The sequence below is a fragment of the Lynx rufus genome, unplaced genomic scaffold, assembly GCF_022079265.1.
Source record: "Lynx rufus isolate CCGP_SWC_20201006 ecotype Redwood Valley unplaced genomic scaffold, mLynRuf1.p SCAF_8, whole genome shotgun sequence".
In the NCBI taxonomy this organism is placed as follows: domain Eukaryota; kingdom Metazoa; phylum Chordata; class Mammalia; order Carnivora; family Felidae; genus Lynx; species Lynx rufus.
Genome location: NW_025814896.1, coordinates 29,607,652 through 29,625,757, shown reverse-complemented (window position 1 = coordinate 29,625,757; position 18,106 = coordinate 29,607,652). Strand labels below are relative to the sequence as shown.

The 18,106-nt window shown below is 48.0% G+C and overlaps 2 protein-coding genes across 2 annotated transcripts; both read right to left on the bottom strand.

The window, feature by feature from the left end:
* Positions 1-12,586: 12,586 nt before the first annotated feature.
* On the bottom strand, positions 12,587-13,272 carry TMEM239 (transmembrane protein 239). Its single transcript, XM_047068256.1, has 2 exons — positions 13,205-13,272; positions 12,587-13,121 (listed from the first exon to the last, which is right to left on the bottom strand). The coding sequence occupies exons 1-2, from the start codon at positions 13,270-13,272 to the stop codon at positions 12,587-12,589; spliced, it is 603 nt and encodes a 200-aa protein (XP_046924212.1).
* Positions 13,273-13,782: 510 nt separating this feature from the next.
* Positions 13,783-14,362, bottom strand: CUNH20orf141 (chromosome unknown C20orf141 homolog). The gene is made up of 2 exons (XM_047068228.1): positions 14,100-14,362; positions 13,783-14,023 (listed from the first exon to the last, which is right to left on the bottom strand). Exons 1-2 carry the CDS (start codon positions 14,360-14,362, stop codon positions 13,783-13,785), a joined length of 504 nt encoding a protein of 167 aa, XP_046924184.1.
* Between the last annotated feature and the right edge of the window lie 3,744 nt (positions 14,363-18,106).

Sequence of the window (18,106 nt, the reverse complement as noted above, 5' to 3'; positions counted from 1 at the left end):
AAATGAAAGAAACCCTTGTGTCAGGGAGGTAAGATTTTAGATTTTTTTTCTCAGAAAACTTAATTTTTGTTAATAAATACCCATCCTTGGAGCAGACCTGCACCTGGTTTGCCTACTCTTTCCTGCCTTTCCACAAAACCCTTTCCTCTGGACACTTTTGCACCTCTGATTCTGGAACTTCTCAGTGTTGCTGGAGAAAACTGTCCACCTGGACTGACTGACATAAGAAAAGAGTGAGTTACCCAGTCTCACCTGGCCCTCTCTGTTGCTTGCCATCTTGTCCTCTAAAAATTCCTTGTTACCTTCCCTATCGATCCTTCCCTAGGCTTTTCCATTCCCTTCACATCCCATCCCAATTCTGGAACTCTCTGTTAGCAACCTTGAGACTGTTCAGTGTGCTTCATATCCTAGTCATTCTACCCCCTGCATTTCTAATCACCCCATCTCACTACGTAGCTCCCACTGCCCACGGTTCTGTGTCATAACCTTTCCTTCACTTAACATAGACTTGAAATCTATCACAAGAGTATAATGGAGATAAACTATTTTATTTTCAGTTGATCACATAAGCATATAGTACAAGATACTTCTCTGGTATAGGTTTTATTCAGTTGTGACTAGGAAACAAGAAACTTAAAACAACAGCCACATACATATCATTATATACATTTAAATTGTTTCCTGACCTTTGAGATGTAAAAATGATGAAAATCTTGTGTTTCTCCGGTATGTAGGCACACTATTTGCTACTTAAGCATGGCAGAACCCAAACTTCATTGTCTCAAAACCCATTCACGTTTAGTAGACCATCTTACACAGGCTCCCTCTCATTCATGGAATCTTGGTTTTTAAAAAATGGTTCCAATATCGTTTCCTTTGCCATACTTAGGTAGTCCTGAAAGGAGTAAAAGATACATGAGCACGTCAGCTGTGATGCCAGTCTTTATTTTCCAAGGAAAGTAAGTGTTTCAAGAAAAGAAAATCAGTGGAATTTTTTTTTCAAAACATTTTAACCAAACTGGAATTTTCCCAACAAAAGCAGATCGCTTGCTTTCCAGTTCCTTGCATGTTGAGTTCATCTCAGTGTTTAAGTACCCCTACCATGTACACTGGTAAAAGATAAACTCTGCATGAAATGGACCTATGCTTAAAAAAAAAACAAAAACAAAAAAACCTTGCTTTATTGAGATGTAACTGACGGACGATAAACTGCATATATTTAAAATGTATAATTTGACACATTTTGACATGCGTTCATGAAGCCTTCAGCGCAATCAAGATAATGAAATGTATCTTGCCTTTTTATGAACCCTTCCTTCTTTCTCTCCCCACAACCTCACATCTCCCTCCTTCCAACACCAAGGAACCATTGATACTGATCTGCTTTCTGTTACTATAGATCAGTTTGCACTTCCCAGAATTTTACGTAAATGGAATCATTAAATAGGCACTCTCTTTTTAAAATCTGGCTTCCTTTTTTCAAAGTTTATTTTGAGAGAGAGCATGCACATGTACATAAGTGGGGAGGGGCAGAGAGAGAGAGAGGGAGAGAGAGAATCCCAAGCAGGCTCCAAACTGTCAGCGTGGAGCCCCATGCAGGACTCAATCTCATGAACCATGAGATCATGACCTGAGCCGAAATCAAGAGTTGGATACTTAACGTACTGAGTTAACTAGGTGCCCATTTAATCTGGCTTTCATTCAGCCTAATTAGTGGGATAAAAGGAAAAACATGCAAATTCATGTTATGTGTATCAGTACCTCATTTTTTTTTAATTTTTTTTTAACATTTATTTATTTTTGAGACAGAGAGAGACAGAGCATGAACAGGGGAGGGGCAGAGAGAGAGGGAGACACAGAATCTGAAACAGGCTCCAGGCTCTGAGCGGCCAGCACAGAGCCCGACGCGGGGCTTGAACTCACGGACCGTGAGATCATGACCTGAGCCGAAGTCGGACACTCAACCGACCGAGCCACCCAGGCGCCCCAATACCTCATTTTTTACAGCTGAGTCTATGGCTGTACCAATGTTTACCCATTCACCTGTTGATGGACATTTGAGTTATTTTTAGTTATTGCCTATAGCAAATAAAGCTGCTATGAACATTTATGTACAAATCTTTGTATGGACATATGTTTTCACTTCTTTAAAAAAAATTTAAACTTTATTTATTTTTAGAGAGAGGGTGCGAGCAGGGATGGGGCAGAGAGAGAAGGAGAGAGAATCCCAAACAGGCTCCGTGCTGTCAGCTCAGAGCCCCACGCGGGGCTCGAACCAACAAACCATGAGATCATGACCTAAGCTGAAACCAAGAGTCAGATGCTCAACCGACTGAGCCACCCACAGTCCCCAATGGACACATGTTTTCATTTCTGATACCTAGAATGAAATGACTGAATCATACAGTAGATGTATGTTTAACTTTTATTTATTTATTTTTATTAATATATTCTTTTTTCTTAATGTTTATTTTTATTTATAGAGTGAGAGTGAGCGAGCACTAGCAGTGGAGGGGCAGAGGGAGAATCCCAAGTAGGCTCTGCACGCTCAGCACAGAGCCTGACGTGGGCTCAAACTCACGAACCTTGAGAACCGTGAGCCAAAATTGAGAATCGGACGCTTAACCAACTGAGCCACCTTGGCGCCCCTGTATGTTTAACTGTTAAGAAACTGACAAAGATTCTCCCATAGTGGATGTCCCATTTTATATTCACACTAGCAGTGTGTGAGGGATATAGTTCCTCCACATATTCACCAACACTTGGTATTAGTCTTCCTAATATTACATATTACAATACGTGGGTGATGTGGTTTTAATTGGCATTTCCGTAATGACTAATGAAGTTCAGCTTCTTTTCCTGTGTTTATTGGCAATCTATTTATCTTCTTTGGTAAAGTCTCGGTTCAAATTGTTCCTCCGCTCCTCCCTCCCCTCCCCGCCTTTTTTAAAACTTCTCAAGCTTTGAAAACTCTTTATTCTGGATTCAAGTCCTTTATCAGATGGGTAGTTTACCAATACTTTTTCCTTCTGTGGCTTGTCTTTTTCTTAGCAGTGTCTTTTGAAGAAGAGACCATTTAAATTTTGATCAGGGGCAGTATTTCGGGTTTATACTTTTGGTGACATATCTAAAAAAATCTTTGCCTAACTCAAGGTCACAACTATTTTCCTGTATGTTTTCTTCTAGAAGGTTTGGAGTTTTACTTGTAGGTCTGTGATCTATTTTTTAAATATTTTTTTAAGTTTATTTTTATTTTGAGAAAGAGAGAGAGCACACAAGCAGGGGAGGAGCAGAGAGAAGGAGAGACAGAATCCCAAGCAAGCTTCCAGCCATCAGCACAGAGCATGATGCAGGGTTTGAACTGGCAAACCGTGAGATCATGACCTGAGCCAAGATCAAGAGTTGGATGCTTAATGGACTGAGCCACCCAGGCGCCCTCTGTGATCTATTTTGTATTAACTTTTGTATATAGTGCAAGGTGATTAATTTTTTTGGCATATGAATATGCAATGATTCCAGTACTATTGTTGAAGGCTATGATTTCTCCACTAAATTCTCTTTGCTGCACCTTTGTCGAAAATCAGTTGTACATCTACTTATAGATCCATTTCTGGACTCCATACTCTGTTCCACTGATCTATTTGTCTGTCTTTATGCCAACACCATTCTCTCTTGATTATTATCGCTTTATGATAAGTCTGTAAATCAGGTAGTGTTCTCTTTGTTCTTCTTTATCGAAGTTACTTTGGCTATTCTAGATCCTTTACCTTTCTGTATGAGTTTTAAAATCAGCTTATCTCGGGACACCTGTATGGCTCAGTCGGTTAACTGTCTGACTCTTGATTTCTGCTCAGGTCATGATCTCACAGTTCGTGAGTTGGAGCCCCACATTGGGCTCTATGCTAACAGTGCAGAGCCTGCTTGGGATTCTCTCTCTCTCTCACTCTCTCTCAATCTCTCTCTCTCCCCCCTCCCACACATGCACTCTCTCTCTCTCTCTCTCTCTTGCTCTGCTCTCACTCTCTGTCTCTCAAACTAAACTAAACTAAACTAAAATCAGCTTATTTCTACAAAAAATTCTGGGATTTTTATTGTGATTATATTGAACAATATAAATTTGGGGAAAATTGACATCTTAGCAATATTGAGTTATCCATTTCATGAACAAGATATACCTCTTCATTTATTTAGGTCTTCTTTACAATCTCTCAGCAATGGGGTACCTGGGAGGCTCAGTCATTTAAGTGTCTGACTCTTGATTTCGGTTCAGGTCATGATCTCATGGTCTGTGAGTTCAAGCCCTGAGCAGAGCTCTGCACTGACAGTGGAGAGCCTGCTTGGGATTCTCTCTCTCTCTCTCTCTCTCTCTTTCTCTCTCTCTCTCTCTCTCTGCCCCTTTGTCTCTCTCTCTCTCAAAAATAAATAAACATTAAAAAAATCTCTCAGCAACATCTTGTAATTATCAGCGCACTGATCTCTCACATCTTTTGCCAGATTTACGTCTAAGGGCTTTTTAAAAATTTTTAAATGATGCTGCTTTTTAAAGTTCTGTTTCTGATCATTCATTTCTAGTACAGAGAAATACAATTGATATTTTCATATGGACCTTGTATCATAATGGTGACCATGTACACATTTAGTTACTTTGCTAAATTCACTTATTCTAGTAGCTTTTCTTTTTAAGTTTATTTATTTTGAGAGAGAGAGAGAGAGTGTGTGTGTGTGTGTGTGTGTGCGTGTGCATGTGCACATGTGTGCACCAGCAGGGGAGGGACAGAGAGGCCTCCCACATGGAGCCTGACTTGAGGCTCAATCTCATGAACCATGAGATCATGACCTAAGCAGAAATCAAAAGTCAGATGCTCAACCAACTGAGCCACCCAGGCACCCCTCTAGTAGCTTTTTTATAAATTCAATTGGATTCTCTAGTGAAGAAATGGGCAGAAGACATAAATAGACACTTTTCCAAAAAAGACATCCACATGGCCAACAGACACATGAAAAGATGTTCAACATCGCTCATCATCAGGGAAATACAAATCAAAACCACACTAAGATACCACCTCACATTGGTCAGAGTGGCTAAAATTAACTCAGGAAAACAACAGATGTTGGCAAGGATGTGGAGAAACAGGAACCCTCTTGCACTTTTGGTGGGGATGCAAACTGGTGCAGCCTCTCTGGAAAACAGTGTGGAGTCTCCTCAAAAAATTAAAAATAGGGGGCGCCTGGGTGGCTTGGTCGGTTAGGCGTCTGACTTCGGCTCAGGTCATGATCTCACGGTCCGTGAGTTTGAGCCCCGCGTCGGGCTCTGTGCTGACAGCTCAGAGCCTGGAGCCTGTTTCAGATTCTGTGTCTCCCTCTCTCTCTGCCCCTCCCCTGTTCATGCTCTGTCTCTCTCTGTCTCAAAAATAAATAAACGTTAAAAAAATTTTTTTTTTAAATTAAAAATAGAGGGGCGCCTGGGTGGCGCAGTCGGTTAAGTGTCCGACTTCAGCCAGGTCACGATCTCGCGGTCCGTGAGTTCGAGCCCCGCGTCAGGCTCTGGGCTGATGGCTCAGAGCCTGGAGCCTGTTTCCGATTCTGTGTCTCCCTCTCTCTCTGCCCCTCCCCCGTTCATGCTCTGTCTCTCTCTGTCCCAAAAATAAATAAACGTTGGAAAAAAAATTTTAAATTAAAAATAGAATTACCCTACAACCCAGCAATAGCACTGTTGGGAATTTATCCAAAAGATACAGGAGTGCTGATTCATAGGGGCACATGTACCTAATGTTTATAGCAGCACTATCAACAATAGCCAAATTATGGAAAGAGGCCAAATGTCCATCAACTGATGAATGGATAAGGAAGATGTGAGGGGCGCCTGGGTGGCGCAGTCGGTTGGGCATCCGACTTCAGCCAGGTCACGATCTCGCGCTCTATGAGTTCGAGCCCCGCGTCAGGCTCTGGGCTGATGGCTCAGAGCCTGGAGCCTGTTTCCGATTCTGTGTCTCCCTCTCTCTCTCTGCCCCTCCCCCGTTCATGCTCTGTCTCTCTCTGTCCCAAAAATAAATAAATGTTGAAAAAAAAAATTTTATAAAAAAAAAAAAAAAGGAAGATGTGGTTTATATATATAATGGAATACTACTTAGCAATGAGAAAGAATGCAATCCTGCCATTTGCAACAACATGGATGGAATAGGAGAGTATTATGCTAAGTGAAATAAGTCAGGCAGAGAAAGACAGATATATGTTTTCACTCATATGTGGAATTTGAGAAACTTAAGACCATAGGGGAAAAAAAGGGGGAAAATAGTTTCAAACAGAGAGGAATGCCAACCGTAGGAGACTCTTAAATCCAGAGAACAAACTGAGGGTTGATTGGGAGGGCGGGGGAGAGGGGAAAATGGGTGATGGGCCTTGAGGAGGGCACTTGATGAGTACTGGGCATTGTATTTAAGTGATGAATCATGGGAATTTACTCCTGAAGCCAAGAGCACACTGTATACACTGTATGTTAGCTAACTTGACCATAAATTATATTAAAAAAAAAGATTCAGTTGGATTCTCTACATAAGCAATCCTGTTTTCTACAAATAAAGACAGTTTCACTTCTTGCTTTCCAATCTGTATGCTTTTTAACTTCTATTTCTTGTGTTATTGCATTGGCTAGGATGTTTCATACAATATTGAATAGAAATGGTGAAAACAGACATACTTATCTTTTTCCTGACCTTAAGGGAATAGTATTGTTTTTTCACCAAATGTGAGATTAGCTGTAAATTTTTCTTAAGATTTTATTTTTAAGTAATCTCTACACCCAGTGTGGGGCTTGAACTCATAACCCCTAAATCAAGAGTCGCATGCCCCACTGACTGAGCCAGCCAGGCATCCCTATTTTTTAATAGGGATCCCTATTTTTTAACTGTGCCTTCTACACAGTTGAGGAAGTTTCCTTCTATTCCTAGGTTACTGAGAGTTTTGTTTTGTTTTTAATTAGGAATTAATGTTGGATTTTGTGAAATGCTTTTCTGCATCTATTGAAATGATCACATGGTTTTTAGTTTTTAGTTTAATATGGTGAATTACATTTGTGTGTGTGTGTGTGTGTGTGTGTGCGTGCGTGTGTGTGTTTTAATGTTGAACCACCCTTGCATTCTTGGCTTTAAAAAGGAGAGAGGTTGTACAATTTGAAGGTGATAGAATAAAGGTGGTATTTCCTCCTCCTCTCAGAAATTCCCCAGACACAAGTGAAAATGAGAAACAAATGTAAAAAAAAAAAAACAAAAAGAGAGAGAGAAACAAATATAAATACCATATCTCATGACCAGGAGAGAGCAGACACCCTACACCATGAATTAGGTGGATAGGCTGAAAAAAGCTGTGGAATCACTGCTTGGTATAAATTGCTTTGAAAATCATTGGGCAGAATTTACCAAAGTTGAACATTCACATACTCTACAATCCAACAATTTCACTTCAAAAGAAATGAGTGCCTCTATCTACTCAAAGACTTACACAAGTATATTCATAGAAGTTCTATTCATAGCCAAAACTCGGAAACAAGCCAAATGTCCTTCAACAGGAGAGTAGATAAATAGTTGCCTCCCTTACAGTAGGGTAGTATACACTAATAAAGGAGAGCAAACTGTTGATAGATGCAACAACATGGATGAAATCTCATAGCCGCAACCTTGAAAGAATCCAGACGCTACAGTACATGTTGTATGAGTTTGTTCTGCATGATTTCAAGAATAGGCTAATCTATGGCGATCGAAGTCACAATAGAGGTTACCCTTGGGGGGAGGTATTGATTGGGAAAGGACAACATGGAACTTGCTTAGATGATGGAAAAGTTCTATATCTTGATCTGAGTGGTAGTCACATGGACACCCAAGTATATAAAAATTCATTGAGCTGTACCCCGAAGATTTGTGCATTTTACTTGCACATAAAATGTGTGTGAATTTGATGTCAGTTAAAAAGGAACAGGATGGGTTTTTTTTTCTAGAAAGTTTAATTAATATTAAGACACCTAAAATGTAATTCACCATATAAACAGAGTAAAGCGGAATAACCAAATTGTCCTTGTAGTGGATGCAGAAAAAAACAATGTCATTCAATATCCATTCACAGTCAAAACTGTTAGCAAATTAGGAATAGAAAGGAACTTCCTTAGCTGGATAAAGGTTAACTACCAAAACTCTACAGTAATCTACATTAAAAAAAAAAGTTGTTTTTAAGTAGGCTCCACATCCAACATGGAGCTCAAACTCAAGACCTTGAAATCTAGAGTTGCATGCTCTACCAACTGAGCCAGCCAGGTGCCCCATCTACAGAATTCTTAATGGTGGCACCTTCGGAGAAGTTCCTTTAAAATCAGGATCCAGTCAAAGGTGCCTATGAATAATAATTCCACATGCCATTATGTGGGACCTCAGCTTGCACAGTTAGATGAATGCAGAGGGAGAGGCCTGACGACATACTGATAACATGTGGCTTTTAGATGGCTGTGGTACCCTTCAGTTTAGAGGACTTTACTACTTTCATATATGTTACAAATATTTTACAAGTATGCAGTATCACATATCAATGTTCAATATTGTGGGGGTTTTGTTAGACATTTAAAGACACAGGCCAGAAAATACGGTAGAAGCATCAGATCTTAAATCAAGTTATTTTATTTTTTTAGATGGCAAATATTTGAAAGGAAGACGGTATAAAGGAAGCAAGACCCAGAGCATAGATGTTTGCTCAGCAGGAAAAAAAAAAAAAAAAATTGTTTAAAACTGGTTGCATCCAGACCCTGACAAAACCTCGCAAAAAACAGCTCTTCACCCCAGGAGGGATGGGATAATAGACTGGGGCTGGCCCGGGAGTCCGTGACGCAGTGAAGACGGCTAGACTGACTCTTCCTTTCCCAGGTTTCTCAAGCGCCCTGCACTTGACGCCCCTGGGTTTCCGGCTGGGGGACCCAGGCTGGAGATTTGGAGAAAGAGGTGAGGAGTCAACGAAGCCCTTACTGTGATGACAGCGGGCCGAAGATGCCCCTCCCTGGTCCCGGGATCTACCCTCGCCCCCAGTGCCAGCGTTCCGGCCAGTGAGAGAGACCCCTCCCTTCCCTTCCTCCCCACACCCCAACCGAGCCCTACTCTTCGCTGCCAGAGGAGCAGGTATCCGCTAGGGGGCGCGCCTTGCATCGTCGGCTACCCGCTCCACAAGCTGCGATTCCGGGGGCTGCCGACTTTCCGGGATGGCCGGCGCATTCCCTTTGGGGGTGCCCACAGCCCTCCGATCCCCCGCTTGGCCCAGGGTTTCCTTCCCAGCCTCAGGCCGTTGCCCGCCCCGCTCTGCCGCCACGGTCAACGCACCCGATTCGACGCCCTCCAGCCGTCACCCCGGCTCCTATCGCGCGCACCTGAGCCTAGCGAACCGCGCCGGGGGCCCCACCCGGCTCCTGCTCCTGGCCTGACCTCCCCAAGCGGTGCGGGCCGCCCCCCGCCTCGCCCCCTCCCTGCAGAAGCCGGTCTCCTCCCTCCTCGGTGAGGACAGCCGCTGCCCGCATCCGCGAGCCCGGACACACTTTACCCTGCACCCCTGAATCTGAGGGAGAGCGCCCCCTCTCGGTTCCCCGCAGCTGACCCTTAGAAATCCCCTGGAGCCCCACCGCCTCCTCCTTCGAGGGACGCCTCACCGTCCCCAGGGTGGCCAGTGACAACGGTCTCAAGTGGTGTCCCCGCCTCCTGAGCCTTGATGCCGCCCTCTCGGACCCTCCGCGTCCCGGCCGCTCTTACAGTTTGCACTTGGGACCCAGGAGAATCCTGGGTGCCGACCCCCATCTGTGTATGCCGCTGTGGATCCTTCTCTGCTCTCTTAGCTGCACCGCCCCCGCGGCTGACGCCTCCTCCGCTCCCGTCCCACCTGCCCCGCCAGGTCTGGTTATCTTTCTTTCTGGTCAGGCCATCCGGTTACTGGGTCCCCACCCCCACCCCCACCCATCAAAGCAGGCTGCAGGGGGGCAGTGGGGGAAGCCAGACAAAGATACCATCCGGGTCACTCAGGCCAGTGGGGCAGCTCTCCTTGTTTGGCCCAAACCTGAAAGGCTTGAGAACGCCTTCATTCCAGCACATTCGTTCTCCCCAGGCTTGCATTTTCAGTCTTTTCACTCCAAATGGGTGATTTTGTCTACATTTAAAGGAATTCCAGGAATTAAATTCATGTTATCATTTTTCTTTCATCTCTGCAAGGTCCCTCACGTTTTCCCCTTTTATCTGTATATTCCACTCCCCTTTGCCCACCCCTAGACTTGGTCATTCCATTCTGTCGATCCTATGTTTTTCCGCGTGTTCAGGGAGAGGGAAAAAAAGGTGGTTTTGCCGGCATGCATTTTCACTTTGTCTCAGAAGAACTGTATTATTTCTCACTCAGGTTTCTTTTCACTCAGTGCTAGGATTTCAACATCAACACACAGAGCTGTCTCTTCTAACGACGGTGCTCATCCCCCCACCGTATTTTACCTTTCCCATCTCCTGCACCACTCTCAAACATATCCTTTCTTGTGCAATGCTTCTCAAACATTTGTGTGCATGGGTAGCACTCGGGATCTCCTTAAAATGCAGGCTCTGATTCAGCAAGCCTGGGGTGGGGCCTGACACTGCATTTCTAGCCAGCTTCCAGGTGAGACCTATACTGCCGGTCCTGGTGGGACCACACTTTGAGAAGCAAGGCCCTAAGGGCCTCGGTGAGAATTCATTTTGAATTGCTGGGTCACAGGGTATGTGTTGATCTGATAAATATTGCCCATCAGCTCTCCAGTCTGTCCTTACCACCTTCTCCTCTACCAGCAGAGCAGGAGGGTAGAAGGTATATAGTTATGTGGGGAAGGGAAGAAGGCTTTCTCCTTGTTCCTGTCCATATCCTTCCTCCCCCTCCCCTGCAGTGTGCCTGGTCTGGGTCAAAATGTCCTGTCTCCTTTAATCAGAATGACCCCAAGGCTCTGAGGTGATGACCCTGACCACATTTGAGGGAGAACCATAAGGAGATGGGAAGGAAGGACTGTGCCTGGAGTTTCAGGCGCGGATGCTGAAGGCATCTGACCAGTGGCCTTCATGGTTATGAAACTCCACAGCAAATGGGTTTTAACAAAAAGAAACTTGTGTTCTAGGGGCCGGTCCCTATTGGCCTGAATGTTTAGGTGGTAGGAGAGGGGAACTTTGGTTCTGGGGCTCCAGGAGCAGAAATTTTAGGCTTAGAGATGCAGTGGGGTGAGGACTGGGTAGGGGTCAGGTGGGTGGGTCTTAGCTGTGATTAGAGCTGTCTGCCATGTGCCTTATGTGGTCATGACAGATCACTATGTTGCTTGGAGGGTTAGCGGGTATATGAATGGCCGCCAACATGCTGGGTATGAAGGGATGCTGCCTTCCAAGATCTTCCTGGTACTTGTGAGCAGCTTGTTGGGACAGTTTCAGAAACCCACGGGCTATGCGCTCCCCCACTCACACAGCTGGCCAAGTATCTCCTGGCACTGAGTCCCAGCCCCAAGCATTTCACAATCAGGAGAGTCCAACATCTGCACATTTTGAGATTTCATGTCACACGATCTTTTACATTTTGTCCACACCCATCCATCCCCGTTTAACCATCGGAGGGCCAAAAGGGTACCCATGACAGAGCATCTCTCTGAAGGCCTAGGGAAGCTTCCTGCTCTTTCAACCACCTTCGAGGTCAGAAGACCTTTCGAGCCTACAGATTTTTCTTATAGCTCAATGCAAAAATCTTACAGTTTTCCGGTCTTTGCGAAGTGCTTCACACACAAGGTATTGCCTTTGACTCACACCAGCCCCGTGACAGGGTTGAGACCCACTCACCCCTGAGGTTCAAAAGAATTAACTGGCCGTGGCCACACATTGTGTAAGTGGGGAAATGGGACTTCTCGTTCATTTTGCCATAACAGACCTTAGGAATCTTAGCGCGGGGAACCCTTTGGGATCCTCACTACCCTAGTTGGCCCGCTTAGAGATGTGCACTGAGGCAGAAGGTAGGAGATCTAGGGAGTGGGGAGTGCCTGGGCAGAAAGGACTGGGAAGTGAGTTCGCTGAGGTCTCATGGGGGTCCTGGCCAGCCCTTTCTCGGCCAGCTTTCTGTCCGCGGGCCCTTTCTAGAGCCTGGGGAAGTGGAAAGAGGGGGTGAGTGTGAGGAATACCAAGCTAGAAGTTCTCAATGAGTCTGCAGCTGAGACAGCTGAGCACCTGGAAGAAAAAGATGCTGCCAGTTGCTAAGGGAGCCCTGGTGGTGTCTCCACCCTGGTGGGAGCTCTAGATGGCTTGGCCCAGCTCTGCCCCTGGCTAAGCCTTCTGCCTTGTCCCTTCTTCTCAAAGTCCCTGATGCCCCACACCAAGTACCTGCAGCCTGGGCTTGAGGGAGGTGCCCGGAGGTCAGGCCAGTCTACCCTCTGGTCTCTAGCGACATCACCTATGGCCCGAGCAGCGCTAGGGACTGGTCGTCCGGGGCCTGCTGAGGCCACTGCCCTCCCCCCCCCCCCCACCCCGGGGCCTCAGGCCCTAGGCCAGGGCTCAACAGACACAGGCAGCAGGATGGGGTTGCCCTTCTATTGGTCCGAGTCCTGAGCGAAGTCTGGGTGAGACATGGAGGTGAGAAGGCCCACGAGGCTCAGCAGCGTGGAGAAAAGCAGCAGGAAGGAGGCGGTGAAGAGCAGGGCCGGGAGAGCGCTGAGCACCAGCAGCAGGACAGCTGGCAGCAGATGGCTCCACGCTGCGGCCGCGACAGGCCACAAGGAGCTCAGCAGGTAGGAGCCGGTGGTGAAGAGCGCGTGGCACAGCATCAGCGACAGCAGCAGGTAGAGGACCCCCTCCAGACCCCTCAGCACACGCTGAAATGGTTGCCGCCAGCCCGACGTGGTCCACCACTGGGCCCAGCTCCGAGGCACGTGGCACCTGCACCAGCGCACCCAGCCCTGCCGCGTGACCCAGGCCGACCAGGGCACTGCCTGCTGCGGCCCCTCGCCGGCCCCGATGGCATCTGTCTCCACTTGGGGCTGCGGCATCATGGTTGGTGCACCTAGGGAGAGGGCCAGGCCAGCTGCAGAAGCAGCCCTGGAGATGCCTGGGACCTCAAGGCAGGTGGGGGTCCAGGGGTCGGGAGGGAACCAGCGTGGGTGGGGTGGGGCTTTGAGCTGGGGCGTGGATCTTACCTCTGGGCAGAAACCCCTAAGTCATGTTGCTTCCTGCAGCGCTCAGGACCGCCTGGCAGCCAGAGTCGAGCCCCCACTGTCATTCCTCCCCCTCCTCCCCCCCTCCCTGGGGATCCCCATTGTGACCCGGGAGGGGGTGGAGTCCAGCCAAGAGAGGAGCCAGCCGCTGCGCAGCCTCTCCATGGCCCCTCCAGCCTGGCAGGGGCATGGGGTGAGCCCACAGATGTAGATTCCCAGGCTTTCCTGCGGGAAGCCCCCTCGGGATCCCCGTTCCTACCCTGCTACCTGATATCCAGTCCCACTCTGCTCTCTTGTCCGTCTTTCTGGACGCTCATTCTCTGGAACCACAGAGGAGGCCAGAATGGCCAACCCCAACCCACAAGCTCGGAAATGGCTGCCACATCCTGTCCTGCGCTCCCTGTCCCTCACCTCACCTTCTATTTCTTGTCCTCAGACTCAGACCCAGGTGTCCACTGTCCATATTGTGGGTCCGGAGGTCCCCTGAGTTCAGAGGTACGCTCCTGCGTGTTCAGCTCAGGATGGAGGAAAGGAGACCTGGGAAGCAGCATGGCCAGTGTATTTCTGGAGGGCACTCAGATCCAAGGATGGAGGCAGAAAGCCAGGCCGAGCAGGGCCACGGGCACGCCGCGCGCTCCCAGGAACAACCCCAGGCCCAGAAGCAGCAGCATCAGGGCCTCGTGGGGGCTGAGTCTTCCTGGGACCACCGCCGCCGTAGGTAGGAGGACAGCCTCCCGCTGTCCCGGACCCTCACCGGCCCCCTGACTCCGGCCTCCCATGAGAAGTGTGTGCTGTGGCCCGGGGGCGTCTGCGGGCCTGTGGAGAGAGCAGGTGGCCTCTGGGCTTCTAGAAGGTGACCACTTACCCGCCTGCCAGGCTGCAGCGCACTTACCAGTGGAGCAGGTCGAAGGCCAGGAAACTGACCAGGAGCAGCAGCAGCAAGGCTGGGCCAGCCGTGGAAAAGACTGTCCAAATCGTCAGCCCCAGTGCCCCCAGCCCTAGGACGCTGTCGAGGAGCTGGGCCAGGTTAGGGCCCCAGGGGGACGTATGTGGACCCACTGGACTACACGACCCCTCCCCCGCACCCAGGCCCCTGGGAGGGACTGGGATAGGATAAGCAAGGGCTTTGGGCCTGGGTAAGCAGAGCTGGGTCATGGAGGGAGGTGGAGGTGACAGGAAGGACTAATGTGGGAGGGAGTGTGGGGAGTGGGTGTGTGGGAGGGAGTGGGGCCCTGGCAGACACTCAAGGGTGAGCTCCGTAGGAATCTCCCCCTCCCCACACACCCACCCACCAAACCCTCCTCACCTCTCTTTTCAGTCAGCTATTCTGGGACGGGGCAGCTGGGGCATTGTGACCTATTGCCAGGTGGGGCCCTGGGGCAGAGAGGGGGGCTGCTGCTGGTTTGGGTCTCATAAGCTTAGCCAGAAGGGAGTCAGTGATTTCTGAGAATGAAGACTCATCCCCTTGCCTTTGGGAATTCTCTGCCCTAGGGCGCCCCCCCCTCGCCGCCGTGGGGATCTGAGTTACCAGGAAGGCATTCTAACCCCATCATCACATGGGCAGCTGAGCACGAGAGGAAGGACTGCTTTCTTTCTCCTGCGGGTTCCCAGAGCTGTGTGTCCAGGGGCAATCATTCAATCTTCCTGTCGGCAGCTCTCTCTCCTCTGAGAACTGGGTGATACCTGTGGGCCCCCGTGGGGGGAATTTTCAGGATGGTAGCCCTGGAGTGCAGAGATAGGCTCTGCCAGGAAGTTCCCTGAGGCTTTCTGGGGCGGAGCTCCCACCAGACTGCTAAGGGGTGGGGCAGGAGGGGGCTGTTTCTCAGCCCTGTGGCTTGTGGGAAGTGTTCCAGATACTGGGATTCCAGAAATGGCATAGATCACGTGAATGTAAGAGGGCCACATCATAGGAACCCCCAAACTGGAGGTTGAAGTTACCCTCTGAGAATGAAATGAAGGAAAATGGACAGATAAGGAAGAGATTGATCATCTGGAAAAAAAACCAAAACCCTATTCCCATGATAATCTGTAAGTGGGTGGTGGTTACAGAAGTTCCACCGCATCTCAGTTTAGTGACTTGAGAGGCAAGAGTGGAAGCGGATCATAACTAGGAACAGAATCCTTGCGCATATACCATACTTTGAAGGAAAACTGAATGGGGTGGGGGAAGAAGGGGACAGTGACCATAGAGCCCCCAGGAGAGGAGACAGCAAGAATCAGGCACCAGGGGCTCCTGGTTGGTGGCTCAGTTGGTTAAGCATCCAGATTCTCCGCATGGGCTCAGGTCATGATCTCACGGTTTGTGGAATCGAGTCCTGCTACAGGTTCTGCGCTGACAGAGTGGAGCCTGCTTGGGATTCTTACTCTCCCTCTCTCTCTCTCTCTCTCTGCTCCTCCACCGCTTGCATGCATGTGTATCCACCTTCTCGCTCTCTCTCTCCACTAAAACAAATAAATAAACATTAAAAAAAAGAATCAGGTGGCGTATCTCATATCTGCCTCCAGTGGGCCCTGTCCAAAGACTCAAGCCTGCTGGACTTGACATCTTTGGAAGTGATGGGCTCAACAGTGCATAGGGCCAATGCTGCTGGCCCTTGGGACCATTCATTGGTGGTTCTTGCTTTGGTTCTTCCCAGAGTAATAAAGCAATGCCTGCAAAATTCTGAGGGAAGATTATTTCCAACCTAAACCCAGGTATCCGTCCAAATGATTATCACATATGAGAATAGAATAAAGACATTGTAAGCCATGCAAGTTCTCAAAAATTTGACCTTGCATACACTCTTTCCTAGAAAGCTGCCGGAGGATGTGCTTCAGCAAAATCAGGTATTAAACCGCAAGGACAATACGAGACTAAAGAAATGAGGAAAGCAATGATGAGAAAGGCTCAGGATGTCAGCTGTGCTTCCCAGTGAAGAAAGCAAACAACCCAGCCTGGACTCAAAAGCAAGATGCTCTGGGAGGGATGTCTCCACAAGAAAATGAGATTGATTATCTGCGGTTTTTAGATATGTTAAAAATAAATGTTCAGTTCCGCTGGTTGCTTTGGGATTAAATTATCCATTGGTGCCCAGAAAACCAAGCATATGATAAAACAAAGTAATCACTAACTCCAGGGAACACAAAAAGCTGAACAGTAATATTTACATGGCCACAAGGTAAGCCTTGAATATCCATCCCAGTGATTTAGCTCTTTGGGAGGATGGAAGAAGTGTGTTAGTGTCCTTGAACGTATGTGTGGGGGAGGGTGGTAGGAAAAGCGAAATCCTTAATTCCATAGCAGGAAATCTACAGATAACATCTAGACCTAGAAAAATTAAGAGGTAGTAATAGAAGCATAGAGATAAATACAAGGAGAAATAACAATTAAAAGTGGCTGACTCGGGAATGGAGAAGCATAGAAAAGAGTCTTCTCTTGCAAGCCTAAAATGTGATTTACGTTTAAAACTATACTCTGTAGTATTTTGGTCAAAATGATTTAGATCAAAATAAAGAAAATTAATGGAGGGTCATATTGTAGAGGTCAGGAACATACCCTCCCGGGATGAACGAAATACCAATTTCCAAACGTTACCTGGATGTGCTCTTGTAGCTTGAGATAGGATTTCCGGTGACAGCCTCAAACGCCATCCAACTTGAAAGTTGTGAATCTCATGCATTTTAGATGGAGGTGCTCTAAATCTCCATCTAGTGCTTCTCAGCCTTTAATGTGCACATGAGCCTCCTGGGGTTGACTCCTCTGGGGATCTCGTTAAAATGCAGATTCTGATGCAGCAGGTCTGGGGTTGGCATTCTGCATTTCTAACAAGCTCCCAGGGGATGCCGGTCCTGTTGGTCCTCTGCCACATTTTGAGAAGGAGGGCTCTCAGAGACATGGATGTACAAAAGAGAGAGAGAGCTGGGGGAGAGGTGGTGAGCAAATGACGGGTAGGTGGGGAGATGCCTCCTAGTGCATGTAGGTGCCATGAGGGGGGCAGTCTCCATCAAGGCTCACCTCCATCACAGGGAGAGCACTTAGTACAGAGTGAGTTCTGCCCCCGCATCAGGGACAGAAGATTAGGAGGCCCAGGCAGGCAGTAGATTCTACGACTTCTCTACTGTTGCAGCCAGACACATGGCCTCCTTTCTTTTCTTAATTTATTCCATCCATGCATGGGGGAATAAGAGGGCTGTATTAAGCTGTTTTCCCACCCTTAGTTCATCTGGTTAGTTTAGGAGCCCCTGGGAACCGCACATTATCTCGCTTCATCACAAAACCCTGAGATTAAGATATTATTGCCCCCATTTTACAGATGAGGAAACAGAGGCTCAGAGAGCGAGGGACTGTCCAAGGATACCCACACAAAATAATACAGCAGAGGCGGGTGTGAAATTAAGCCTATGCGGTCCCAAAGTCAGCTCTCCTCTCCACCTCCAGCCACCTGACCACCCTGGGGAGCCGGCAGGAGTGGAGCACCTCAGTGCAAACCTCGGAGCTGCGCCTCCAGAACCTGCTTCCAGGTAACCAAGTGGCGAGGGCCGAAGGCAACAGTCGAGCTGGGAGCAGATGCGAGGCGATGAGGAACTAATGAAGGAGCATAGAAGGTCCTGAGGGGTTCAGGGGGGCATGGAGGGACACGAAGGGGCCCTGAAGGTTGTTACAGGGCAGAAAGGCAAGGGGTAAGAGGTGAAAATAAGGATGAGGGGGCACAGGGGACACAATAGGTATCAGCATCCCACAGACCCGAGCCTCTGAGGGATCAGCCAGGGGTGGTCAGCATGCCCCATCCAGCCAGTCCCTTTGGGGGAATGTCCCCCAGTTCGTGGTCTGCCATCTCTTCCTACAGAACCTTGCGCTGTTGGGGAGAGTCAGCTCCCCTCAGCCCTGCTTGGTCAAGGTCTCTCTAAACCTTGAATATA